Source organism: Plecotus auritus (genome assembly GCF_963455305.1).
Source record: "Plecotus auritus genome assembly, chromosome: 12".
NCBI lineage: Eukaryota > Metazoa > Chordata > Mammalia > Chiroptera > Vespertilionidae > Plecotus > Plecotus auritus.
Genome location: NC_137778.1, coordinates 7,282,633 through 7,308,712, shown reverse-complemented (window position 1 = coordinate 7,308,712; position 26,080 = coordinate 7,282,633). Strand labels below are relative to the sequence as shown.

At 42.9% G+C, this 26,080-nt stretch overlaps 1 protein-coding gene across 1 annotated transcript in view; it reads left to right on the top strand.

Moving 5' to 3' along the window:
- CD84 (CD84 molecule) overlaps window positions 1-25,178 on the top strand; it is a 38,884-nt gene extending 13,706 nt beyond the window's left edge. Inside the window, exons 3-8 of the mRNA XM_080647748.1 lie at window positions 12,628-12,972; window positions 18,441-18,692; window positions 19,112-19,231; window positions 19,876-19,914; window positions 21,396-21,493; window positions 24,109-25,178. Coding sequence (XP_080503874.1) covers window positions 12,628-12,972; window positions 18,441-18,692; window positions 19,112-19,231; window positions 19,876-19,914; window positions 21,396-21,493; window positions 24,109-24,177 — 923 coding nt within the window. The 3' untranslated portion in view covers window positions 24,178-25,178. The remainder of the gene's footprint in view (window positions 1-12,627; window positions 12,973-18,440; window positions 18,693-19,111; window positions 19,232-19,875; window positions 19,915-21,395; window positions 21,494-24,108) is intronic.
- The last annotated feature ends 902 nt before the right edge of the window (window positions 25,179-26,080 follow it).

The following is a 26,080-nucleotide window of genomic DNA, read 5'->3' as shown; positions in this document are numbered from 1 at the left end:
TCGGGAAACACGGCCGCAGCTCCTTCTTCTGAGTGGGCAGATTTATATCTGCCCATTCAGTAGAAGGAACAACCTCTCAATCTTCCAGAGGCTCCTTGTAATGCCCGCGGACGGACTCTTCCCCGACATCACCCAGGGAATGCGTAGACACGTTATTGTGGTGATGTAGGGAGACACGCCCCTGGAGAGCACAGTATCAGAGCATTAGCTAAAAAGGAGACCAACAACACTGTTCCCACTGAAGTTGATATTTTAAAGACCAAAAACCTTTCAACCCAGTCTACATTGCCATCTACATCTACATCCCGGGCATAATTTGGAAGTTGCACTAAAGAAAATGTTTAATTTACTGTTTACACATTCTGTTCTTTTCTATTTGTTTTAGTTTTAAATTATTTTATTATATTTAAGTTTAATTTGAAAGGCTTTTGTACCTTTCCTTTGTTAGGCAATTTTATTTTGCCTTTGCCATCTTCAATATGAGGTATGTTATTGTGCTATGATTCCTCCATTTTTTGAAGTTTCAAATTATAATAATTAGTGTTTACATTCTTCTTGTTAAAATGTTTGAAATGAATAAAACTATGGAAATAAAAAAAAAAAAAGACCATACCCTTTTATGTAATGATGTTTACTTTGAATTTATATTAGTTCACACAAACACTCCATCCATGCTTTTGTTCCGGCCCTCCGGTCCAGCTTAAGAACCCATTGTGGCCCTCGAGTCAAAAAGTTTGCCCACCCCTGGTGTAGATGTACCACAGTTTTCTAATCCACTCAGCTGCTGATGGGCACTTAGGCTGTTTCCAGATCTTAGCTATTGTAAATTGTGCTGCTATGAACATAGGGGTGCATATAGCCTTTCTGATTAGTGTTTCTGGTTTCTTGGGATATAGTCCTAGAAGTTGTATTACTGGGTCAAATGGGAGCTCCATTTTTAATTTTTTGAGGAAACTCCATACTGTTCTCCACAGTGGCTTACCAGTCTGCATTCCCACCAGCAGTGCATGAGTCTGCCTTCCCATCGGCAGCACCTGTTTGTTGATTTATTGATGCTAGCCATTCTGACAGGTGTGAGATGCTACCTCATTGTTGTTTTGATTTGCATCTCTCAGATGATTAGTGACTCCGAGCATGTTTTCATGTATCTCCTCTGTATGTCCTCTTTTGAAAAGTGTCTACTTAGGTCCTTTGCCCATTTTTTGATTGGGTTGTTTATCTTCCTTTTGTTAAGTTGTATGAGTTCCCTGTAAATTTTGGAGATTAAACCCTTATCTGAAATAGCATTGGCAAATATGTTCTCCCATGCAGTGGGCTTTCTTGTTGTTTTGTTGATGGTTTCTTTTGCTGTGCAGAAGCTTTTTATTTGATGTAGTCCCATTGGTTTATTGTGGAAACCCCTTTCACGTCCCGTGTGATTCAGGGTTCCGGTTCAGGGTTCGGGTTCTGGAGAAGGCCGCGCACAAATGAAAAGAGACTAGAAAAGCACTAATTTGGGAAATGGGGGCCAGGCGGTAGTCCAACTCTAGTGGGAGGACTACTCCTCGATCTGGCTTTTCCATCCCTTTTATTAGGATTAAAATGATAGGATACACCCATATCCCCTAGGCAGGAAATGCCAATAAAAGCCAATCAGTGAATTTAGGACTAACAGGTAGGGGCTGCTTCAACTACCAATATCTAGTAATTAGCTCTGACCCTTTAGAGCAATTAAGGTTGACCAGCCCTCCGAATTCCCTGTCCACAGCTCTCTATTATCAAAACAATGATCGGCTTCTGGCAGTTTATTTTCCCTTTAGTTTCCATTGCCCTATGAGCTGTCTTGGTAAAGATATTGCTAAGACATATGTCTGATATTTTGCTGCCTATGGCGTCTTCTAAGATTTTTATGGTTTCCCATCTTACATTTAAGTCCTTTAACCATTTTGAGTTTGTTTTTGTGTATGGTGTAAGTTGGTGATCTAGTTTCATTTTTTTGCATGTATCTGATCAAATTTCCCAGCACCATTTATTGAAGAGACTGTCTTAACTCCATTGTATGCTCTTGCCTCCTTTGTCAAATATTAATTGAGCATAATGACTTGGGTCTATTTCTGGGTCCTCTGTTCTGTTCCATTGGTCTATATGTTTGTTCTTGTGCCAGTACCAGGCAGTTTTGAGAACCGTGGCTTTGTAACATAGTTTGATATCTGGTATTGTGATCCCTCCAACTTTGGTCTTCTTTCTCAGGATTGCTGTGGCTATTCAGGGTCTTTTTTTATTCCAGATGAATTTTTGGAGAGTTTGTTCTAGGTCTGTGAAATATGCCATTGGTTTTTAATGGGGATTGCATTAAATCTATAAATTGCTTTGGGTAGTATGAACATTTTAATGATGTTGATTCTACCAATCCATGAACACAGTATGTTCTTCTATTTGTTTATATCTTCCTCTATCTCTTTTTTCAATGTCCTGTAGTTTTCTGAGTACAGGTCTTTTACCTCCTTAGTTAAGTTTATTCCTAGGTATCTTAATTTTTTTGGTGCAATGGTTAACAGGATTGTTTTAACACTGAAGTTTTTAAGAGAAAAATAAAGTTCACCAAGTAAAGTGGTACCTAAAACGACCCCAGGGATTTACTTGAATTAGCCCTTAATAATGACTCTTTTTTTTAAATATATTTTATTGATTTTTTACAGAGAGGAAGAGAGAAGGATAGAAAGTTAGAAACATCGATGAGAGAGACATCGATCAGCTGCCTCCTGCACGCCACCTACTGGGGATGTGCCCGCAACCCAAGTACATGCCCTTGACCAGAATCGAACCCGGGACCCTTCAGTCCGCAGGCTGATGCTCTATCCACTGAGCCAAACCGGTCAGGGCAATAATGACTCTTTATACGTTCTTCAGTATGGGCCTGGTGTCACCGTGGCCATCATAGGGATAGACTAGGGAAGGCTTCAAGGGCATGTACCAATTATTAAGATGATAATAAAGAAGATGATGGCCTGGCCAGAGTGGCTCAGTGGTTATCAGCTTATGAACCAGGAGGTCTCGGTTTAATTCCTGGTGAGGGCACGTGCCCAGGTTGGGGCCTCGATCCCCAGTGTGGGGCGTGCAGAAGGCCGCCAACCGATGATTCTCTCATCATTGATATTTCTATCTCTTCCTCCCAATCCGTTCCTCTCTGAAATCAATGTTTTAAATTAATTAATTAATTAATTAATAAAAAAGAAGATGAGGATTCTCATCCTCATTGTCATTATTAACCTCAGAAATAACTAACATGTATTTGCCTTGATGGTTAGTGAAGCATTTTCACTCATATTATATGATTTGCTGACCACTAATTAGGTAGGGCAATTTTATAGCTATTATTTCCATTCTATGAATGAAGAAACTGAGACTCAGAAAGGTTTTGTGATTTTATAAGGTTGCCCAGCTCATACACGAAAGTACTAGTACCTACATCTTCAGCCTCCCTATCTTTCCGCTACATGCTAAGGTTTTGCAGCTGCCTCTCTCACATCACAGTTGGAACATTTGAAGGTGGCAGACTCTTTACGTTATGCCTGTGCAACCCCTATGCCATTTCTCAGCAAGCCCAGAATTCTCACCACACCAGAGCACAAATAGCAGCAGGACTTCCCCCAGCTCCTTCTATCTGCCACCCAGCCAGCACCACTTCCTGATGACTTGCCATGGAAGATAAGACATAACTACAAAAGCAGCACCCCACATCAACCATGTTGTGGCTGCCCAACTGCTCTAACGCTAAGAAGGACTCCACCTTAGCAAACTGCCTACACACTTCCTGGAATTTGATGAAAGAACCCACCAAAATGATGATGTAATGGCACCCACACTTCATCCATCTTCTCACACCTGATCTGAATCCAACGAGCAGAATGGCAATTAGGTACTGGGGGGCCTTATGTAAAAAAATAAATAAATAAATAAATAAAGCCTTAAGATCTGGCACCAGGACCAGTTGTATCATTTGTAGAACCCAGTACAGAATGAAATATGGTGCTCCTGCCCTAGATGGTTTGGCTCAGTGGATAGAGTGTCAGACTGCGGACTGAAGGTCCCAGGTTCAATTCCCATCAAGGGCACATGCCCAGGTGCGGGCTCCATCTCCAGTTGGGGGCATGCAGGAGGCAGCTGATGAATGATTCTCTCTCATCATTGATGTTTCTATCTCTCTCTCCCTCTCCCTTCCTCTCTGAAATCAATAAAAATACATTTTTTTAAAAAAAAGAAATATGGGGCTCCTTGTTCAAATACTATGAAGAATTTCAAGGTGGCACAGCATCTTTAAACCAAATTCAGGGTCTCTCTGAGCTCAAGGCTCTGTGTGACTGCACAAGTCACATAAACTATATCTGGGACATCCAGAGACTCAGGCTGGGACCCTCCGCATGTCCCTCTACCTGATGTCATTAGCCCAATGGAACAGTTTACCTGGAGAGAATTCATGTTCAAGAGAATGAATTTTGGTAAACTATGACTCCTGCCACTGAAAGCAACCTTAGCCTCTGCTTGGCCCCCAATGGTGTGTCCCTTGTGCTCTTACCACACATCACATTGAATGCAATACTTGTCTACACATCTGTCTTAACCAGGACTGCAGCCATGTCCTATTCATCCCTGCGTCCCTAACAGCATCTGGCACATAGATAGCACTTAATGTTTGTAAATGAGAGTCCTTAGTCTCTCGCGCCCCCTAGGGCCCTGTTATATATTCTACCCTAACTAAGTCATCAGGCCTTGCCTGCGGTGGTCTTCCTCAGGGGAAATGTTGGTTGGTCTGAAAGAAAAGAGGTTTATATTTGCAGGCCCCAGGTTCATTTAGGGACTGCTTACTGGCTGGAGGACAAAGGTGGCCTTAGTGAGACAGGTTAAAAATCCCTTTGCTTTTTTTATTTTTATTTTATTTTTTAAAGTATTACATATATTAGTACATATATCTCCTTTTTTTTCCCCATTGACCTTCCCCCAGCCTCCCCTACAAAATCCCTTTGCTTTTTATTTTTTTTTATTTTTTTAATTAATTTCTTTATTGATTAAGGTATCACATATTTGTCCTCATCCCCCCATTCCCATCCCAAACCCCTTCCCATGCATGCCCCCACCCCCCCTGTTGTCCGTGACCACTGGTTAGGCTTATATGCATGCATACAAGTCCTTTGGTTGATCTCCCCTCCTTACCTCCACCCTTCCCTACCTTCCCTTTGAGGTTTGACAGTCTGATCGATGCTTCCCTGTCTCTGGGTCTGTTTTTATTCATCAGTTTATGTTGTTCATTATTTGCCCTAGATGAGTGAGATCATGTGATACTAGAAATACACTTATAAGAACCGAAAATGAGACAAGCAATAATGGTTATGCTGAGAGGCAAATGAATCAGTCTGTAGTGAGTTTCTGGGCCAGCAGTTTTTTTGAGTCCCAATTTCAATGTCAAACAGTTCCTTATGTGTACATGTCAGCAATGATATTTCAGTTCTGGATGGTGGACAAATGGTGGTAATGCAGGTCCAACACTCTGGTTTGGTCCTGGACAACCTGCCGCGACGCACCGCTGCTGACTGCTAGTAGGGCAAGGCGTCGTCAGCGTCTTCCATCTCTGGACTGTTTCTCTTCTGTCTTCATGGCTGGAGCAGTCCTGTCAATTCCTCTCTGTTGCAGGAATCCACATGCTCTTGGAGGTGTTTTCTGAAAATATACAAACATATTCTCGACCAAAAGTTAATAAAGGAATCTTTTCTATAAATTTGACTTGGGATCCTTTTTCATTTTTTGCCCAAATGATTTTCCTTTGGCTTGTTTTGACACCATGTGTGTTTTTCATGGGTGTCTTGCTGTTAGCATTACAAATGAAAGTTAATTTTCTAAAGTAAAAATTTTCTAGATGTAATTTACTTACAGGATATTTTTCCTTACATGATATTCTTCTACTATCCCCCCTTTTATGATTTAAATATTAGGAGGCTTTTGGAAATTTTATAATGTAGTCTTTTTTTTTATTAAGGTATTATATGTGTACATATCTTACCATTGGCCCCCCCACACACACACGACTCCCATACATGCCCTCACCCCCCAATGTTTTGCATCCGTTGGTTATGCTTATATGCATGCATATAAGACCTTCGGTTGATCTCTTATTTCCCCCACCTCTCCCTAACCTTCCCACTGTAATTTGACAGTCTGTTTGATGCTTTACTGCCTCTGTATCTATCTTTTTGTTCATCAGTTTATAATGTTTTTTATTATCCACAAATGAGTGAGATCATGTGGTATTTTTCTTTTATTGACTGGCTTATTTCACTTAGCATAATGTTCTCCAATTCCATCCAGGTTGCTACAAATGGTAAGAATTCCTTCTTTTTGATGGCAGCATAGTATTCCATTGTGTAGATGTACCATAGTTTTCTGATCCAGTCATCTGCTGACGGGCACCTCGGCTGTTTCCAAATCTTAGCTATTGTAAATTGTGCTGCTATGAACATAGGGGTGCATATATCCTTTCTGATTGGTGTTTCTAGTTTCTTAGGATACATTCCTAGGAGTGGGATTACTGGGTCAAATGGGACTTCCATTTTCAGTTTTTTGAGGAAACTCCATACTGTTCTCCACAGTGGCTGCACCAGTCTGCATTCCCACCAGCAGTGCACGAGGGTTCCCTTTTCTCCGCATCCTCGCCGACACTTGTCGTTTGTTGATTTGTTGATGATAGCCATTCTGACAGGTGTGAGATGGTATCGCATTGTCGTTTTGATTTGCATCTCTCCGATAATTAGTGACTTTGAGCATGTTTTCATGTGTCTCTTGGCCTTCATTCTGTCTTCTTTCGAAAAGATTCTATTTAGGTCCATTGCCCATTTTTTTATTGGATCATTTATCTTCCTTTTATTAAGTTGTATAAGCTGCCTGTAGATGTTGGAGATTAAACCTTTATCAGTGATAACATTTGCAAATATGTTCTCCCATACAGTGGGGTTTCTTGTTGTTTTGTTGATGGTTTCTTTTGCTGTGCAAAAGCTTTTTATTTTGATGTAGTCCCATTTGTTTATTTTCTCTTTGGCTTCCATTGCCCTAGGGCAGCCGTGGGCAAACTACGGCCCATGGGCTGGATACAGCCCGTTCAGCTGTTCTATCCGGCCAGCGGAGCCGAAAGAGCGGAGGGTTCTCTTGCTCTCCCCTCCATTCCTTTACTTTGAATTTATATTAGTTCACACAAACACTCCATCCATGCTTTTGTTCCGGCCCTCCGGTCCAGTTTAAGAACCCATTGTGGCCCTCGAGTCAAAAAGTTTGCCCACCCCTGCCCTAGGGACAGTATCAGTGAAGAAGTTCTTTCGGCATATGTCTGAGATTTTGCTGCCTGTGGATTCCTCTAGTATTTTTATGGTTTCCCGTCTTATGTTTAAGTCCTGTATCCATTTTGAGTTTATTTTTGTGTATGGTGTAAGTTGGTGATCTAGTTTCATTTTTTTTGCATGTATCTGTCCAATTTTCCCAACACCATTTATTGAAGAGACTGTCTTGACTCCATTTTATGTTCATGCCTCCTTTGTCAAATATTAATTGCACATAGTGGTTTGGGTCAATATCTGGATTCTCTATTCTATTCCATTGGTCTATATGTCTGTTCTTGTGCTAGTACCAGACTGTTTTGAGAACAGTGGCTTTGTAATACAGCTTGATAACTGGTATTGAGATCCCTCCTACTTTATTCTTCTTTCTCAGGACTGCTGTGGCTATTCAGGGTCTTTTTTTATTCCAGATGAATTTGTGGAGAGTTCTTTCTAGGTCTGTGAAGTATGCCGTTGGTATTTTAATGGGGAGTGCATTGAATTTATAGATTGCTTTGGGTAGTGTGGACATTTTAATGATGTTGATTCTACCAATCCATGAACATGGTATGTTCTTCCATCTGTTTACGTCTTCCTCTATCTCTTTTTTCAGTGTCCTGTAGTTTTCCGCATATAGGTCTTTTACTTCCTTGGTTAAGTTTATTCCTAGGTATCTTAATTTTTTTGGTGCGATGGTAAATGGAATTGCTTTTTCAGTCTCTCTTTCTGTAAGTTCACTATTGGTGTATAGAAATGCCATAGATTTCTTGGCATTAATTTTGTATCCTGCTACATTGCAGAATTCATTTATTAAGTCTGTTAGTTTTTTGATGGAGTCTTTCGGGTTTTTTATGTACAATATCATGTTATCTGCAAATAAAGACAGCTTTACTTCTTCTTTTCCAATTTGAATGCTTTTTATTTCTTCTTCTTGTCTAATTGCAGTGGCTAATACTTCCAGTACTATGTCAAACAGGAGTGGTGACAGTGGGCATCCCTGTCTTGTTCCTGTTCTTAGGGGAAATGGTTTTAGTTTTTGCCCATTGAGTATGATGTTAGCTATGGGTTTATCATATATAGCTTTTATTATGTTGAGGTATGATCCTTCTATTCCCACCTTGCTGAGAGTTTTTATCAAGAAAGGGTGTTGGATTTTGTCAAATGCTTTTTCTGCATCAATTGATATGACTATGTGATTTTTATCTCTCAATTTGTTTATGTGATGTATCATGTTTATTGATTTGCGGATATTGTACCATCCTTGCATTCCTGGGATAAATCCTACTTGGTCATGGTGTATGATCTTTCTGATGTACTGCTGGATCCAATTTGCTAGAATTTTGTTGAGGATTTTGGCATCTATGTTCATGAGGGATATTGGCCTGTAATTCTCTTTCATTGTGTTGTCTTTATCTGGTTTTGGTATTAGGGTGATGCTGGCTTCATAGAAGGAGCTTGGAAGTGTTCCTTCCTCTTGAATTTTTTGGAATAGTCTGAGGAGGATAGGTTTTAGTTCTTCCTTGAATGTTTGGTAAAACTCCCCTGTGAAGCCATCTGGCCCTGGGCTTTTGTTTGCTGGAAGCTTTTTGATGACTGCTTCAATTTCTTCCATAGTTACTGGCATATTGAACTGTTTAGATTCTTCCTGATTGAGTTTTGGAAGGTTATATTTTTCTAGGAATATGTTCATTTCCTCCAGGTTGTCCAGATTGTTGGAACACAGTTGTTCATAGTATTTTTTAACAATCCTTTGTATTTTGGTGGGATCTGTTGTTATTTCACCTCTTTCATTTCTGATTTTATTTGGGTCCTCTCTCTTTGCTTCTTGTTGAGCCTGGCTAGAGGTTCATCAATCTTGCTTATCTTTTCAAAGAACCAGCTATTGGTTTTGTTGATCTTTTGTATTGTTTCTTTGGTCTCTATGTCGTTTATCTCCACTCTGATCTTTATTATTTCCTTCCTTCTGCTTACACTGGGCTTTTCTTGTTGCTCTTTTTCTAACTATTTGAGTTGTAGGGTTAGGTAATTTATTACCATTGTTTCTTGTTTTTTGCAGTATGCTTGTAGAGCTATGAACTTCCCTCTCAAGACTGCTTTTGCTGTGTCCCATAGATTTTGGACTGTTGTGTTTTCATTGTCATTTGTTGCCATGATGTTTTTTATTTCTTCCTTGATCTCTCTGGTAACCCAGTCATTGTTTAATAGCATGCTGTTTAGTCTCCATGTGTTTGATTTCTTTGGATTGTTTTTATTGTAGTTGATTTCCAGTTTTATGCCACTGTGGTCTGAGAAGATGCTTGATATGATTTCTATCTTCTTGAATTTGAAGAGACTTTGCCTATGACCCAACATATGGTCTATCTTTGAAAATGACCCATGTGCACTTGAGAAGAATGTATATTCTGTGGCTTTGGGGTGAAATGTTCTGAAGATGTCAATTAATTCAATCTGGTCTAGTGAGTCATTTAGGATTGATGTTTCTTTGCTGATTTTTTGTTTAGAGGATTTGTCCAATGGTGATAGTGGGGTATTAAAGTCTCCTACTATGATTGTATTGCTGTCAATCTCTCCCTTGATATCCTCCAGGAGATTTTTTATGTATTTGGGTGCTCCTATATTGGGTGCATATATGTTTACCAGAGTTATTTCTTCTTGTTGGATTGCTCCCTTTAGTATTATGAAGTGGCCTTCCTTATCTCTTGTTATGTCCTTCACTTTGAGATCTAATTTGTCAGATATAAGTATTGCTATCCCAGCTTTTTTTTCATTTCTATTCGCCTGGAAGACCTTTTTCCATCCCTTCACCCTCAGTCTGTGTGCGTCTTTTTTTCTGAGGTGGGTTTCTTGTAGACAGCAGATATATGGGTCTTATTTTCTTACCCAATTCGTTACCCTATGTCTTTTGATTGGGGCATTTAATCCATTTACATTTAAAGTTATTATTGATAGGTACTTATTTGTCGCCATTTTTATTCTTTACGCCTATGTTCCTTCTTTGCTTCCTATTTCTTTTTTTTTTTTTTACAGCAGACCCTTTAACATTTCTTTCCCTTTGTTTTTTAAAAAAATATATTTTTTAATTGATTTCAGAGAGGATGGGAGAAGGAGAGAAAGAAATAGGAACATCAATGATGAGAGAGAGCCCTGACCGGTTTGGCTCAGTGGATAGAGCGTTGGCCTGCAGACTGAGGAGTCCCAGGTTCAATTCCGGTCAAGGGCATGTACCTCGGTTGCAGGCACATCCCCAGTAGGAAGTGTGCAGGAGGCAGCTGAATCGATGTTTCTCTCTCATCGATGTTTCTAACTCTCTATCCCTCTCCCTTCCTTTCTATAAAAAATCAATAAAATATATTTTTTTCAAAAAATAATGAGAGAGAATCATTGATCGGCTGCCTCCTGCAGGCTCTCCACTGGAGATCGAGCTTGCAACGGGACATGTGCTCTGACCAGGAATTGAACCATGACCTCCTGGTTCATAAGTAGATGCTCAACCACTGAGCCACACTGGCCGGGCCCTTTGCTTTTATGACACTTCAAAATGACCTGTATTCTCAGTGACCCTTATTTTTTCGCTCTTTATGCCAAGCCCTGGATAAATTTTAGGATCAGCCTGAACCCACTTATGTGAAAAACTTATGTGCTGCTCTTTGGGGCTCACATGCAGCCAATATTCACCAGAAGAGAACTGTTCTTGTTTATGGCTGATACTCTTACTGATGGGTCAGGGCCTGTGTCTGTTGGTTTTTTAAACATTTGTAATATAATCTGTGGTGGCTCAAAACACTATTTCTTACTAAATAGAGCTCAGTGAGAATAAGAAAGTAATAAGAGAAGAGGAAAAGATGAAAAAAAAATCTTATAATTATATTGCTTTTCATTTCACAAATTATGTATTAAATCAATTTATTTTATTAGGTGATGGAGGGAAAGAATAATAAACCTTTAATTCTTTTTTTTTTCTCATGTTAGATTTTAAAAATACTCATTCTTGCTCTGACTGGTTTGGCTCAGTGGATAGAGCCTCAGCCTGTAGACCGAAAGGTCCGGTTTCGAATCTGATCAAGGGCACGTACTTCGGTTGCACGCTCCTCCCTGGCCTGGGCCCTGGTTGGGGCTCATACAGGAGGCATCCAATCAATGTGTTTCTCTCACATGGATATTTCTCTCTGTCTTTCCCTCTCTCTTCCACTCTCTCTAAAAATCAATGAAAAAATATCCTCGAGTGAGGAATAAGTAAATAAATACACTCATGCTTCAGCTTTTACTAGAAAGTGTTCCTAGATTCCCAAAACAGAACAAGTCCCTCCTGCTATTCTCTCTCGACCACCATAATACTTACTTGTTTTATATTTAACCTTTTGCGGTTACCTCCTCCACATTGGTCTCTTTATTTAACTGTTACATTCTGGAGAGCAGGAAATATATCTATTTTTGTTCACCATTGTATCCTCAACTCCTTATTACATTAGTTCTGTAATCTTCCATCAATAGTTTGTCTCCTGGCCTTGGTGTGTTTTTCCTAATGCTTAAAAGAGTAGTTTGCTCAACAAACATTCGTATTATAGATTACATAATAAATACCTGCCACGGTATCTGAAATAAAGCTGACCTTGAATAAATATATGCATTCATTCATAAATGTATGAATGAATAAATGAACTTTGCTTCAGAAGTTGTTCCAAGACATTCTAGGCAACACATAAGTGAAATCCATTTATCACTTTATCCCAGAAGTATTTACTAACCACCCACTGTGTGTCAGGTACTCTTCCTGGGACGGGAGATACAATAGTTAACAAAAAAGATCCCCCAAATTGTCAACTTAGGGAATATTTACTCCAGAGCACTGTACCTGCCAGGAATAGAGGCATAAATGTAACTTCCTTTTTGCAAAGACCACAGGAGCCATCCCAGGCTCTTGCCCCAACCCTTCCACTTCTTGGACATCTGATCTTGGGAAAGAAAGACATTCGATATCTCAGACCTCGTGGAGGCTTATGTTCCTTCTAGTTCTCAGAGTCTGTAAGTCTAGATAAACATGTTTTTACTTAAATGGATCCCTGGAAATTCACTGGGAAACTTCATTTTTGAATGCTAATCCTTTAGAAAATGTATCCATCATAACATATTAAATATGTCTAGGGTAGAATGCCAAAACAAAGGGACACCCTCAAGAAACTGGATGATCTGCATCCATGGGAGCTCCTAAGGGAGACTCCAGCCTGGGGAGACAGGGAGCTCTGGATGGTGCAACAGCCAAATGGCTACCAATTTCTATTTATGTCCTCAGGTCTGGAAGCAGCTGAAAGCAACACAAACATCCTCACGGTGAATGGGATTCTGGGGGAGCCAGTTACTTTCCCTTTAAATATCCAAGACATACAGCAAGTTACCAACATTAATTGGATGAGTTCCAAAACATCCGTTGCTGTTGTAGTGGCCCACTCAGACGCACCCCCCCAAGTCATTGTGACCCACCAAAATTATAAACAACGAATAAACGTCTCGAGTCAGAACTACGACCTGGAGATCAGCAATTTGAGGATGGAAGATGAAGCGATCTACAAAGCTGACATAAATACAAAAAACTCTGAAAAGGAGACACTCACCAGGACCTACAAACTTCAAGTTTATCGTAAGTCGTGGGAAGATAAAGGGCTTGTTTTTTATTTTTACTTTGCAAATTTGCTATTACAGAACAACTGTATTTCTGACTACTGGGTTCCCTTAATCATTTTATGCTTATAAATAAGCATAACTATATCAATACTTCTCAAGAGGGTGTGGCTTTGCTTGTTTTCAGCAATGTAACCTTCTATCAGCAGTTTGTCCCGTGGCCTTGTTTTTCTTCTCTATAAAATGTGAATAATCATACCATTCACTTCCCATGGTTATTGTGAGGACCACGTGAGATAGTGTATGCAAAGTACTTTAGAAAACTTTTTATTTTGAAATAATTACAGGTGCATAGAAAGGTGTAAAGACATGTTCAGGGAGGTTCTGTGTCCATTGTACCCAGACTCTCCCAATGGTAATATCTTATCATCTTATATAACTACTAGAGGCCTGGTGCACGAAAATCACGCATGGGGGTGGGGGTGGGGGAGAGGGTCCCCTCAGCCCAGCCTGCACCCTCTCTAATCCGGGACCCCTCAGGGGATGTCCAACTGACAGTCAGACATCCCTCTCACAATCCAGACCACTGGCTCCTAACTGCTCACCTGCCTGCCTGCCTGATCGCCCCCAACTGCCCCCCCTTCGTGTTGGCCTAGTCACCCCCAAATGCCCCCCTGCTGGCCTGGTCACCCCACACAACCTGCTGCTTGGTCGTTTGGTCACCCCTCACTAACCCCCATGCCAGCCTGGTCGCCCACGCAGCCTGCTGCTCAGTCGTTTGGTCACCCCTCACTGCCCCCCTGCAGGCCTGGTCACCCCCAACTGCCCCCCTGCCGTGGGCCTGGTCGCCCCACGCAGCCTGCTGCTCAGTTGTTTGGTTGTCCCTCACTAACCACCCTGACGGCCTGGTCGCCCCATGCAGCATGTTTGGTCATCCATTCAGTTGCGATGGTTGCTTAGGCTTTTATTATTATAGACTAGAGGGCCGGTGCACGAAATTTGTGCATGGGGGGAGGAGGGCATGGGGTCCCTCAGCCTGGCCTGCACCCTTTCCACCCTGCGAGATTGGGCCTAAACAGGTAGTCAGACATCCCTCTCGCAATCCGGGACCACTGGCTCCTAATTACTCACCTGCCTGCCTTCCTGATCTCCCCTAACCACCTCTGCCTGCTGACCTGATCACCCCTAACTGCTCCCCTGCTGGCCTGATCACACCCTAACTGCCCTCCCCTGCCAGACCTCTTGCCAGCTGTGTGACCTTGAGCAAGTTGTTTTATCCATCAAAATGGCCAAAATGAAAAACAGTGATAACCCTAAATGCTGGTGAGGATGTGGAGAAACTAGAACACTCATACATTGCTGGTGGGAATTTAAATAGATTGGCAATTTTTTTTAATGAAAAATTATTCTTAGAAGTTCTGTGATCTGGCGAGAGCTAAAAAGTCATGAACAAGCATGGAGGTAACTTAAACCATAGAAATAGTAAAGGATCAGTGGTTGCCAGGGTTTTGGGGAGGGAGGGATAAATAAGCAGAGCACAGAGGGTTTTTAGGGCAGTGAAACTCTACTGTCCTATGTAATAAAAGCCTGGTAAGCTAAATGTCCAGTTGTCTGTTCAACTAATAAAAGCATAATATGCAAATGATATGCTAAGTCAGGGGTCCTCAAACTTTTTAAACAGGGGGCCAGTTCACTGTCCCTCAGACCGTTGGAGGGCCGGACTATAGTTTAAAAAAAAACTATGAACAAACTCCTACGCACACTGCGGGCCCGGGACGAGTCGGCTGCTAAGCAGGACAGGCAGCGGCACCCGGCGTGCCGAATAAATGTCCTCGGCGGGCCGCATGTGGCCCGTGGGCCATAGTTTGAGGACGCCTGTCCACTCAACTGTTCGCTATGACGTGCACTGACCTCCAGGGCCAGATGCTCTGACCGGTAGGTTAGCTTGCTGCTGGGGTTCGGACGATTGGGACTGAGCGAGATGGGCCGGACACGCCTTGGAGCCCTCCTGCGGTCCATCCCCGACCCTGATCGTGCATCAGTGGGGTCCCTTGGCCTAGCCCGCACCCTCTCACAACCCAGGACCCCTCAGGGGATGTCAGAGAGCCGGTTTCAGCCCGGTGGCAGAACGACTGGTTGCTATGATGCACATTGACCACCAGGGGGCAGACAGTCAATGCAGGAGCTAGCCCCTGGTGGTCAGTGCACTCCCACGGGGGAAGCACCACTCAGCCAGAAGCTGTGCTTATGGCTGGCGAGCGCAGTGGTGGTAGTAGGAGCCTCTCCCGCCTCCGCAGCAGCGCTCAGCAGCCGTCAGTTGGACATCCCCCAAGGACTCCTGGACTGTGAGAGGGCACAGGCCGGGCTGAGGAACCCCCCCCCACCCCGAGTATACAAGTTTCATTCATTGGGCCTTTAGTAGGTGCAACAAAAATAAATAAATAAATAAATAAATAAATAAATAAATAAATAAATAAATAAAGGAAGGTTTCAACACTAGACTAGAAGAGGCTGAGGACTAAATCAGTGAGGTAAACAAACAGAAATGAAAAAAAAATAAAAAGCTGGGACAGCAATGCTTATATCTGACAAAATAGACCTCAAAGTGAAGGCCATAACAAGAGATAAGAAAGGCCACTTCATAATACCAAAGGGATTGATACAACAAGAGGATAAACAATGGTAAACGTATACGCACCCAATAAAGGAGCATCCAAATACATAAAAAAAATTCTGGCAGATATTAAGAGAGAGATCAACAGCAACACAATCATAAAAGGTGACTTTAATACCCTATTGATGTCACTGGATAAATCCTCAAGACAAAAAAAACAGCAAAGAAACAGTAATCCTAAATGACTCACTAGATCAGATAGAACTAATTGATATCTTCAGAACATTTCACCTCAAAACTACAGAATATATATCCTTCCCAAGTGCACATGGAATATTTTCAAAGATAGACCACATGCTAGGACATAGGCTAAGTCTCTACAAATTCTAGGAGGCTGAAATCATATCAAGCATCTTCTCCGATCACAATGGCATAAAATTAAAATCAACTATAATAAATACAATCATATACAATCAAACATATGGAAACTAAATAGCATGCTTTTAAATAATGAATGGGTTACCAAAGAGATCGAAGAAGAAATAAAAAGCATCCTGGAAACAAATGACAATGAAAGCACAACAATTCAAAATCTATGGGACAGCGATGCTTACTCTCACCACTCCTGTTCAACATAGTACTAGAAGTGCTAGCTGTAGCGATCAGACAAGAATAAAAGGCATCCAACTTAAAAAGGAGGAAGTAAAACTTTCACTATTCGCAGATGACATGATACTGTACACAGAAAATCCTAAAGACTCCATAAAAAAACTACTAGATTTAGTAAGTGAATTCGGCAATGAAGCAGGATATAAAATTAATACCCAGAAATCTATGGCATTTTTAGCTTATCTAATAAAAGAGTAATATGCAAATTGACCATCACTCCAACACACAAGATGGCTGCCCCCATGTGATCAAAGATGGCTGCCCCCATGTGGACACAAGATGGACACCACAAGATGGCCGGCAGGGGAGGGCACTTGGAGGAGACCAGGCCATCAGAGGAGGGCATTTGGGGGGGACCAGGCCTGCACGGGAGGGCAGTTGGGGGCAACTAAGCCTTCAAGGGAGGGTATTTGGGGATGACCGGGCCAGCAGGGGAAGGCAGTTGGGGCCGGCAGGGGAGCAGTTAGGGGCAATCGGGCCGGCAGGGGAGGGCAGTTAGGGGCAATTGGGCCGGCAGGGGAGCAGTTAGGGGTCGATCAGGCTGGCAGGGGAGCGGTTGGGGGGTGATCAGGCTGGCAGGTGGAAGTGGTTAGGGGCAATTAGGCAGACAGGCAGACGAGTGGTTGGGAGCCAGCAGTCCTGGATTGTGAGAGGGGTGTTCGACTGCCGAGCCTAAACAGGCAGTCAAACATCCCTTGAGGGGTCCCAGATTGAAGAGGGTGCAGGCTGGTCTGAGGGACACACATCCCCCGTGCACGAATTTTATGCACCGGGCCTCTAGTACGATATATAATGCTGAATACATGTCACTATATATTTGTCAAAACTCATAGAATATACACCAAGAGTGTATATCACCTGTGAACTTTGGGTGATCATGATATGCATCAATATACATTATCTATTGTATGTACCACTCTGGTGGGGATGTTGATAATGGAGGAGGCTGAGAGTGAATGGGGGCAGGGTACATATGGTAACTCCCTGTACTATCTACTCAGTTTTTCTAAGAACCTTAGACTGCTCTAAAAAATAGAATCTATTTTAAAGGGGCTGGGCGGGAGAGAAGTTCTCAGATAAATAGCGGTGATGTTTGCACAACAATGTGAATGTATTTAACTGTACAATTAAAAATGGTTAAAATACTAAATGTTATGTTATGTATATTTTCTCACAATACACTTTTTTAAATTAAAAAAATGGTTTTACATATGATTTCATTCTTGGGCATTTATCTCAGAGAAACAAAATCTTATTTCAGGCAGAAACTTGTGTACAAATATTCATAGCAGCTTATTGTAATAACTTTAAGATGTTTGTTTTCATCCCTTTATACATTTAGTTGCAACTTCTTCACTGAATTGGATAGTGCCTTTCAAATACTGGAAGAATATTTTCTAATTTTTTAAATTTTATTTTGTTCTTTTGCTATTCACAATGAAATGGCAATAGACACTTTTAAGTTTAATCTTCTTTAGTAACCTTTTCTCCTTTGCTTTCTTAAATCTAGAGCAACTATCAACAAGGCAATAAATCAAGTCCAAGTTTGTAGCATTTGCCAATTCCTATGGTATAAATACTCCCACTGTGGCTGATTTTTTAAATTAAATTTATTCAGGTGACATTGGTTAATAACATTATATAAATTTCAGGTGAACAACATCTGTATACAATTATTGTGTGTTCACATCCCAAAGTCTAGTTTCCTTCCATAATGTATTTGACCCCCTTTTCTCTGTCTTCCCCTTTGGTAACCTCCATTCTGATGTCTGTGTCTAAGTTTTTGTTTTGTTTTGATAGTTTGTTACTTTTTGTTTTATATTTCACATATGAGTGAAGTCATATGGTTTTTGTCCTTTTTCATCTGATTTATTAGCATCATACCTTCAAGATGCACCCATGGTGTCACAGATAGATCATTTTTAGACATGCAGAGTTGGAAAGACTTTGCACATCATTACAAAAGACAGATACATAGATATAAATAACATTTAGAGCATAAATAATGGTAAATTGTCAAGAAAATTAGAAAGTGATGAGTTTTGTATATTTATTCAGTTTATTTTTAATATGGTTTATTTTATTTTAAGATTTTTATACTTCGTTTTACATGATGGCTGTGTTTAATAAACATTTGAAAAAAATTTTAATATAGCAATTGGCCCTTACAAACTGGTATAGGCTAATGTGTTTCCCCCTCATAGGTAGGCTTGGGAAGCCGAAAATTACTCAGAGTTTAATGACATCTACGAACAGTACTTGTAATGTCACACTGACATGCTCTGTGGAGAAAGAAGAAAACAATGTGACATACAGGTGGAGTCCCATGGGGACAGAGGGTAGTGTTCTTCAAGTCTTCCAGACTCCTAACAACCAAGAGCTGACTTACACCTGTACAGCCTGGAACCCCGTCAGCAACAATTCTGACTCCATCTCTGCCCAGCAGCTCTGTGCAGGTAACCAGCTCTGTCCATCTTTCCTGGAGTCCTACACATCACTCTGGAGAGCTGTAAGGCCTGACTGTGGGCCTCGTTTTCCAGAGCAAAGTGCCTCCCTTATGCTAGGCCTGGTCCCCAGGTTAAATGGCTCCCAGGAAGGGATAATGTATCACCAGAGTGGTACATACAATAGATAATGTATGTACCTTACATTATCCTCCCAGGAAGCCCTGGAAACCAGTCCAAATCAGAGGGATGATCCCTGGTTCCCTTTCTAACCCTGACTTTCAATGGCAGAAAGTATAGTTTCCCTCAAAGCTCTGGGACTCCCCCTGGAGGGTCCCTGGTTTGGACAGTGCCCCTGGAATGTGGACAAGCCTGCCCAGCATCTGGGGCCTATTTTCTGAGAGTTGTCTCACTGCCTCTTCCATTTCCAGATAGCGCCATGGGCCTCCATATGCGCCATCCTGGGATGCTGAGCGGACTGGCTGTGCTCTTTCTGGTTATAGTCATCCTACCTGCAGTGCTTTTGTTCCTGTTTTGCAAGAGAGGACGAGGTAGGATTTCCCCGGTGTGGAAATGCACCTTCCTTCTCCCTAGGAAGGGAGTCATTTATCCAAGGTGGTGTGGAGAGGCTTTTGCTCCAAGGAATCAGCATTTCTACAATCCCCACTCCACCACCACACAATCTCCCAGACTGATGGCCCTGACTGTATGGTATCACTCTGAATGCTCTTCTGAATATGATCATGGGATCACCAGTATCTAGAGGGCCCAGAGCTTGGGTTCAAGTTTAGCACCCCCATTAATAAGCTGTGCTTCATTAGACATGTATCTTTACCTCTCCAGCCCAGTGTTCTTACATGTGAAATAAGGCTTGGATTAGAGGGTCATGAGGGTCACTTTCAATTCCATCATATTTTTTACTTTGGAGAGTCACTGAGGAACATGTACTAATTTGGTATTCCATTGTTGTCACTAGATTCTTCCAGATCCCTCTGGATTCTTCTGTATTTGTGCTATTTTCAACTCAGAAAACCTGACCTTAGCACCCCAGGGGGAAATTACACCATCCTATTCCTCCTAACCCCCTATCCACCCAAAATCTCCCCTTCGCTCAAATCATAATAAGAAACCTGAATGTGGAAAGGCTCTCCCTCTGCTTCCAGGTTCTTGACTCTCCTTTGGTCTGATTCCTCAGGTTCCTCCTTGAAGATCCTCAAGAGTAAGAAGAAACCTGGTAAGTTTTCAGCCACAAGTTTCTCTGGATGACTATTGGGAGAGACGAATTCACAGCAGAGTGGTTAAGGCTAAGCTTGTGCTTTGCAGACAGTCCGGGGCAAGCATGTCAAATTCTCAGCCCGCGTGCCGCATGCCTTGTTTATTTGGCCCGTGTTAGCCTTTGAGTTTGACATGCTTGGTCTGGGGTGAAGGTCCCAGCTTGACCACTTATCAGCTACCAGTTATTTTATCATTGTGAGTCTCAGTTTTCTCAATTATAAAATATGCATAGCAATGGGTTAAATGGAATCCCACATATAAAACACTTGTCTGGTGCCTGGCACATAGTAAGTACTCAGTCAATGTTAGCTACCATACTTCTCATTGATAGGCCCCACCTTGGCCTCATGATGAGAAGTCATGCAACCCGCTCAGGCCATAGGTGATCTTCAGGGTTCCTCAAAAAAAAGACATCTGTCTTCAATACCTTACAGCAAGCATGTCAAACTTGCAGCCCACGGGCCACATGTCTCATTTATTTGACTCATGTTATCCTTTGAGTTTGAAATGCTTGTCTTATAGTCTCTGGGAAGGAAGAAGGGCTGCTTTTTTTTTAATCTATAAGTGGGACAAGAGAACACTCAGTCTAGCTCACTCACCAAGTCTGAAGCAGGGGCTGGACAGGACTAAACTCTGAAATGTTGGATCCTTCTGAGATTGATCAACTCAGATCTGTTAAGTATGGATATATTAGTGCCCTTGAACATGAAGACTCTAAATTCTAGCTGTATCTTTTCAACTTGATCCTAAAATGTTCCATGTTAGGAGCAAAGAAAAGTGGTACACTGGGCTGAGTGCTTCCACCAGCCCATAATTTATTAAAAATAGAGACATGTCTCCCCTGTCTTTGCTTCTCTATAGCTTCACACCGAGTCTGGCACATAGAGGGAGCTTAATAAATGTTTGTCTGTGTGAGTCAATCAAGCAAGCCACAAATGTTTGTGGAGCATCTGCTCTGTGCTTAACATTGAGGCAATAACAGTAATGTATGTACCAGAGAGTCTCAATCAACACAGTATGTAACTAGAGAGTCTCAATCGAGTAGAAAAACCAAGACCGTCTCATTAAAAAACAACTAGCCATGCAAGGCAGTCAATGCTGAGTGCCAGAAACACTAAGAAGACCCTGGGTAGAAGAGCTATTTTAACTGCCCACGCAGAAATTGAAGAGTCTCTTTAGCCTAACGTGGACTCTAGAATAGAAAAGAATTCCTGCTGAGTTCTGGGTGAGGCTTGAGCCGGATGCCTCCCATAGCACATGGAATCCCTAGAAGAGGGAAAGACAGTCCAAACACCCAAGTACCCATCTCAAGAGGATGGGAGCCATTTAACCTCTTAGGGCTTCATTTCTTCATCTTAAAAAGAAAACTTTAGAGTAGACCATCTCTAAAAAGTCAGCCACCTTTTGCATACTGTGTTTCTATCTTTGTTTGTGACACAGACGCTGTCTCAAAGAACACAATATACACATGTGTCACGGCTCCAAGAGATCCTCAGCCAGCAGAGCTCAGAATCTACGATGAAATCTCCCTGTCCAAGGTGAGCTGATGCGACTCATGGATCTTCACCAGCACTCCCAGGACAGGGAGTCACTGGTGGCAGGCCTCTCTTTACTACTGCCTAGCCAGAAGCCACAGGCAAGAATCTGGAAATACCATATCAGGAAAATACCATATCAGGGAAATGACGCCAGGATTCTCTCTATGAGGACAGGAATGTGGTCAATTGTCACCCCATGGCAGCCTCCAGGGTGAGGCCCTAAACTTTCATGTGGGGGTCTGGCTCAAGGTTAGATGAGAATCATGATTAAGAGTGAAGCACCCTCTACAGGGGACAAGGTACAAGAGAGCCCCTGGTGTGAGGTGAGGGCTGTTCCATGTGAACAGGTTGCTAAGGGGGCTCCAAGGTCACAGAGCTGAGAGAGGTGCCCTTGAACTCGATTAACTTGCCTGGCTGCAGCAGCAACTTACGTTCCTCAGGCTCAGAGTCACTCTGTCCCACACCCGCTAACTCCCACCTGCCTTTTACCTATCTGCCCCTCCCTCACCTCCACCCTGAATCAGTATTTTACCTGGTATCACCTTTCTCTGTGCCTCTGCCAGGTTGCTCCCCTGAAGGGGGAAACTGAGGTCTGCCTGGTGAATCTAGCACTGTGTTTGAACTGATAGGGCAGCTGGGTCCATAAAGCCCATGGAAAGCTAATACCCTGACTAAGCAAAACTCAGTCTCCACCATGCAAACCCCTCTTCTTGATTTTTGTGCCCAAATGCTACCCACCCTCCCACCGCACCCTCATCTGACCCAGAACGTCTCCAAAGCTGGGTGGAAGCAGAGCTGAGGCCTGTAGACAAGTCCACCTGATGAAAATGCTACCAGGGAGGAGTGATGGGCAGGGGTAGAAGTAGGAAGGGGGACACATAGCATTGTGCTTGGGTCCCCTGACGAAGTGAATGACAGGTGTTGTACAGGTGCTCCCCACCTAGGAGAAGCCAGGAAACACAATGTATTCCACAGTGCAGTACTCTGATAATGCCAGTCCTTTCTAACGCTTTATCCCTGTTGTCATATCTGTTCCAACAATTCTGCTATTTCACCCTGTTCACTCAACAAGGGGCCAGCTGGTTTCCTTGGGACTCCTCTCTAGAGTTCCAGGACTACTGGCTGAGGGTTTTGGCCTAAGGTACTTCCACACAGGCACAGAGCCCTACTCCCCAGGTCAAAGGTTATCCACAGGCTGGCCTGTTTGGGGTGCTGATCCCACCCTTTAAGTGCAGCATCCCCTGAGCCCCGGATCGTAGTGTGGAAACCCCAGCCTCTGCAATACCCAGGGCCTCTGCTAGCTCACGGTGTGAAAATAAGAAAACAGGTGCCTCCCGGAGGCCCACACCAGGTACACAGACAGGCAAATAGAACACAGGTTCGTTTCCGTTCCCATTTGCTCCCTCAGCTGAGTTTTACAGGATGCAACCTGCACAACCATTTGTAGTGGTCTAGTGACAGTCACAAGTCCCTGTGCTTCAGTGTCCTTCTCTGGGGTATGCAGGGGAACAGTAAACCCTGTCCTTTAACAGAGCTTTCCATTTGGGGGATCTGTTGAGGGGCGGTCACTATCTGAGGGTCCTCATTTCTGCTACTGTCAGCAGGACAGCTTTGGGGTCTCCTGGTGAATCAAATGTTTTGAAAGTGTTCCTGTTTAATAGCTGAGCTAATACGCAAGAAGCCAATCATGAAAGATAAATTTGAACCCAGGAATCTAGAAAAATGAGAAAATAATGATAATAAATGAATGGTGGGAGGATATTGGGAACTTGGAGTGGAATGTAAATGAATCCATAACTAAAAATCAAGAGCTGATTCTTTAAGGCATCTGTGAGCCGGACAAGTAGGAAAGTTGTAGAGGTAAGCCAAGCGCCCTAGAGAAAGAGACAGAGGACCCCTTTTCCTCAGAGATCACGAAAGGGAAGGAAGGAGAAGGAAAAGAAGGAGGTGAGTGAGGCAAGAAGAGAAGGAAGAGAAAGGAAGAAGGAGAAGCAAGAAGTGAGGGGCAAGGTGCTCACACGTTTGAACCAGGATCTGAAGGAGAGTGGGAGGAAACAGGAGGAGCTGGTAGTGTAAAGAACTAGATTTGAAGAATTCATCGGGGAGTCCTGAATTGAGATATCGCAAAGTAAATCCTCTAGACAAGTTGAATGACGATTATTCATTGGTCAGTATGTGATTTAAGATCAAAGACTCCTCAAGCCAGTGGGAAGGCTGCCTGCAGTGTTCTAAACTGGAGCACGAGAGATGCTAGCAGCGGTGACTTGCCACTGTGAATAGGGGGCGGTACAGAAGGACCTGGGGCTCAGCTAGGAACAAGGAGGCAAGTGGCTTGAGCCTGGATGTTGCCTCAAGCCTGTGATCAAAATCAATGCAAGAACCCCCATTCCCTCCTGCTTTTTTCTGGGTGAAAAAGTTGATGCCCCAAAGGCTTCCAAATGGGGCTGCTGGAGTAGAGGTGAAAGACTCAGCAAAGGGCAAGGCCCTGCTACCCCAGATTTCCTCAGGGCATCTCCCTGCCCATTTGCACAACTCCCCGGGGCTCCTCATGGGACCTGGGATTTCCCAGCAGCACCTTTATGTTAACATGTCCTCTCTCTCCCTCTTGGGCACAGATGGACAAAACCATCAACACTCAGGACAGCAAACCTCCTGGGATTCCAAGCTATGTATCTGTGATCTAGGCTGCCAGACAGCATTCTCTCCATGGAAACTGAACTACAACCACAGATAACGGCAGATACCCTGGACCCAGACTTTCTCTGCCCAGATCTTACCTGAAGATTGCAGATCGCCACACCCCAAAATGAAAAACAGGAAGCCCTCTGCTGCTGGACACAGCTTGTGCTTAGATAGACAGATGGACATGTGCCCTTTCTGAAATGGGTGAATTGCCTTCTGGATGAATAAGGCAAGTCCCTTGGCACAGTGCTCTCCAATCTTCTTTACATCACAGCACATGTAGAAAATATTTTTATGGCACAATGACGTAAACAATCAAGATTGCTCATGTCTGGAGGCTGCCTGTGGCTAGAGGCCTCTTGTGATTACAGGTGATGACCCTTCCCAGCAACTCCAAACATAGAGAGGACCTGTATTGTTTGGAGGAACTGTAATATGCCGTGGCACACCAGCTAGGATGCTCTGCTTACACTCAATATACATGAGGAGCCCTGGTTCATGGCTTGGGAAAATTAGGCAAAGGCCCCCTTTTTCCTTAAGGCAGATGCAGCTCCTCACCCAAGTGCATGGCTTGGTCAGTAGAGTGTGAGCTGCATGCATTTCAGCCTCCACTTGCACCCTTTACCCAGGAACCTTTGTTTGTGCACAACTGGCTGGACCAGTGCAACCATACATGACTGTACAGCATGAGAAGTCGTCAGAGTCATGGCTCTCAGCAGTGCAGACACACTCCCCAAATATTGTGTTGGAAAATGCACTTTCTGTGGGGTTCTAGTGTGCTGGGGCATTTTTCTTCAGGCCCTACTTCAAAAGCTTCATAAGACTTTCTTCCCAGCCAAGCTTTCCTTCTGTATCACTCTGTGATGGTTAACTTTATGTGTCAACTTGGCGGGGCCAGGGGTGCACAGATATTTGGTTAAACTTTACTCAAATGCATCTGTGAGGGTGTTTCTAGATGAGATTAACATTTGATTTTGTAGACTAAGTAAAGCAGATTAATCCTGTTTTCCTGGTTGGGCATCACTAAATCCACTGAAAGCTTGAACAGAACAAAAAGGTGATGTAAGGGAGAATTCTCTCTCTCTTTCTCTCTCTCTCTTTCTCTCTCTCTCTCTCTGTCTTTGAGCTGGTACATTGGTCTTCTTCTGCCTTTACACTTGGACTTGGACTGGAACTTACACCATTAGCTCTCCTGGCTCTCAGGCCTCCAGACTCAGACTCAGACTGAAACTATATACCATCGCCGACTACAGATCTTGGGATTTCTCAATCTCCGTAACTACATGAGCCGATTCCTTACTATAACTAGTTCTCATTGTCTGCAGAACCAGACAAACACACAATGCAAGCAGCCTCAGCACCAAGAAGCCATGCCCTGTACCCCATTCTCCAAAAGGGAATGACAAGTTACATTTCTGGCACTTTAGGGGAACTAAGTGCAACCCAAGCATCAAAACAAGAGACCTGAAAGAAGCGAAGTCATTCTCGAGCAGGAACTTGAGAAAGACGATGTTGCAGATTATGCAGCTAGGCCCACCCAGTTCCCAAGGCTCCACCAAGAGAGTCACAGAGTTCAGCTCAAGGTTAGGTGCTCCTCCCTTTCCCCTTCCACGTCTGAGCGGAACACTCAAGTGAGTATTTGAAACATTGCTCCCCTATGAGCTAACAAATACAACCAGCTAAATCCTAAATGCCCACAAACAACCCCAGACTGCACAGCAAAAATAAACTGCATTTAGGCAGAATGAGGATGTTAGTCCTAGTGAAAGGACCCATAAACTCCCTAGCCCTGACTATCTTTAGCACTTTGTTGGGGCTGCAAGGCCCCCAAAGTATGAGATGAGTGTAATGTCTGCCCTGGGCTAACTGAGAAACCAATTCCAGCACAAACACTACAACTAAATC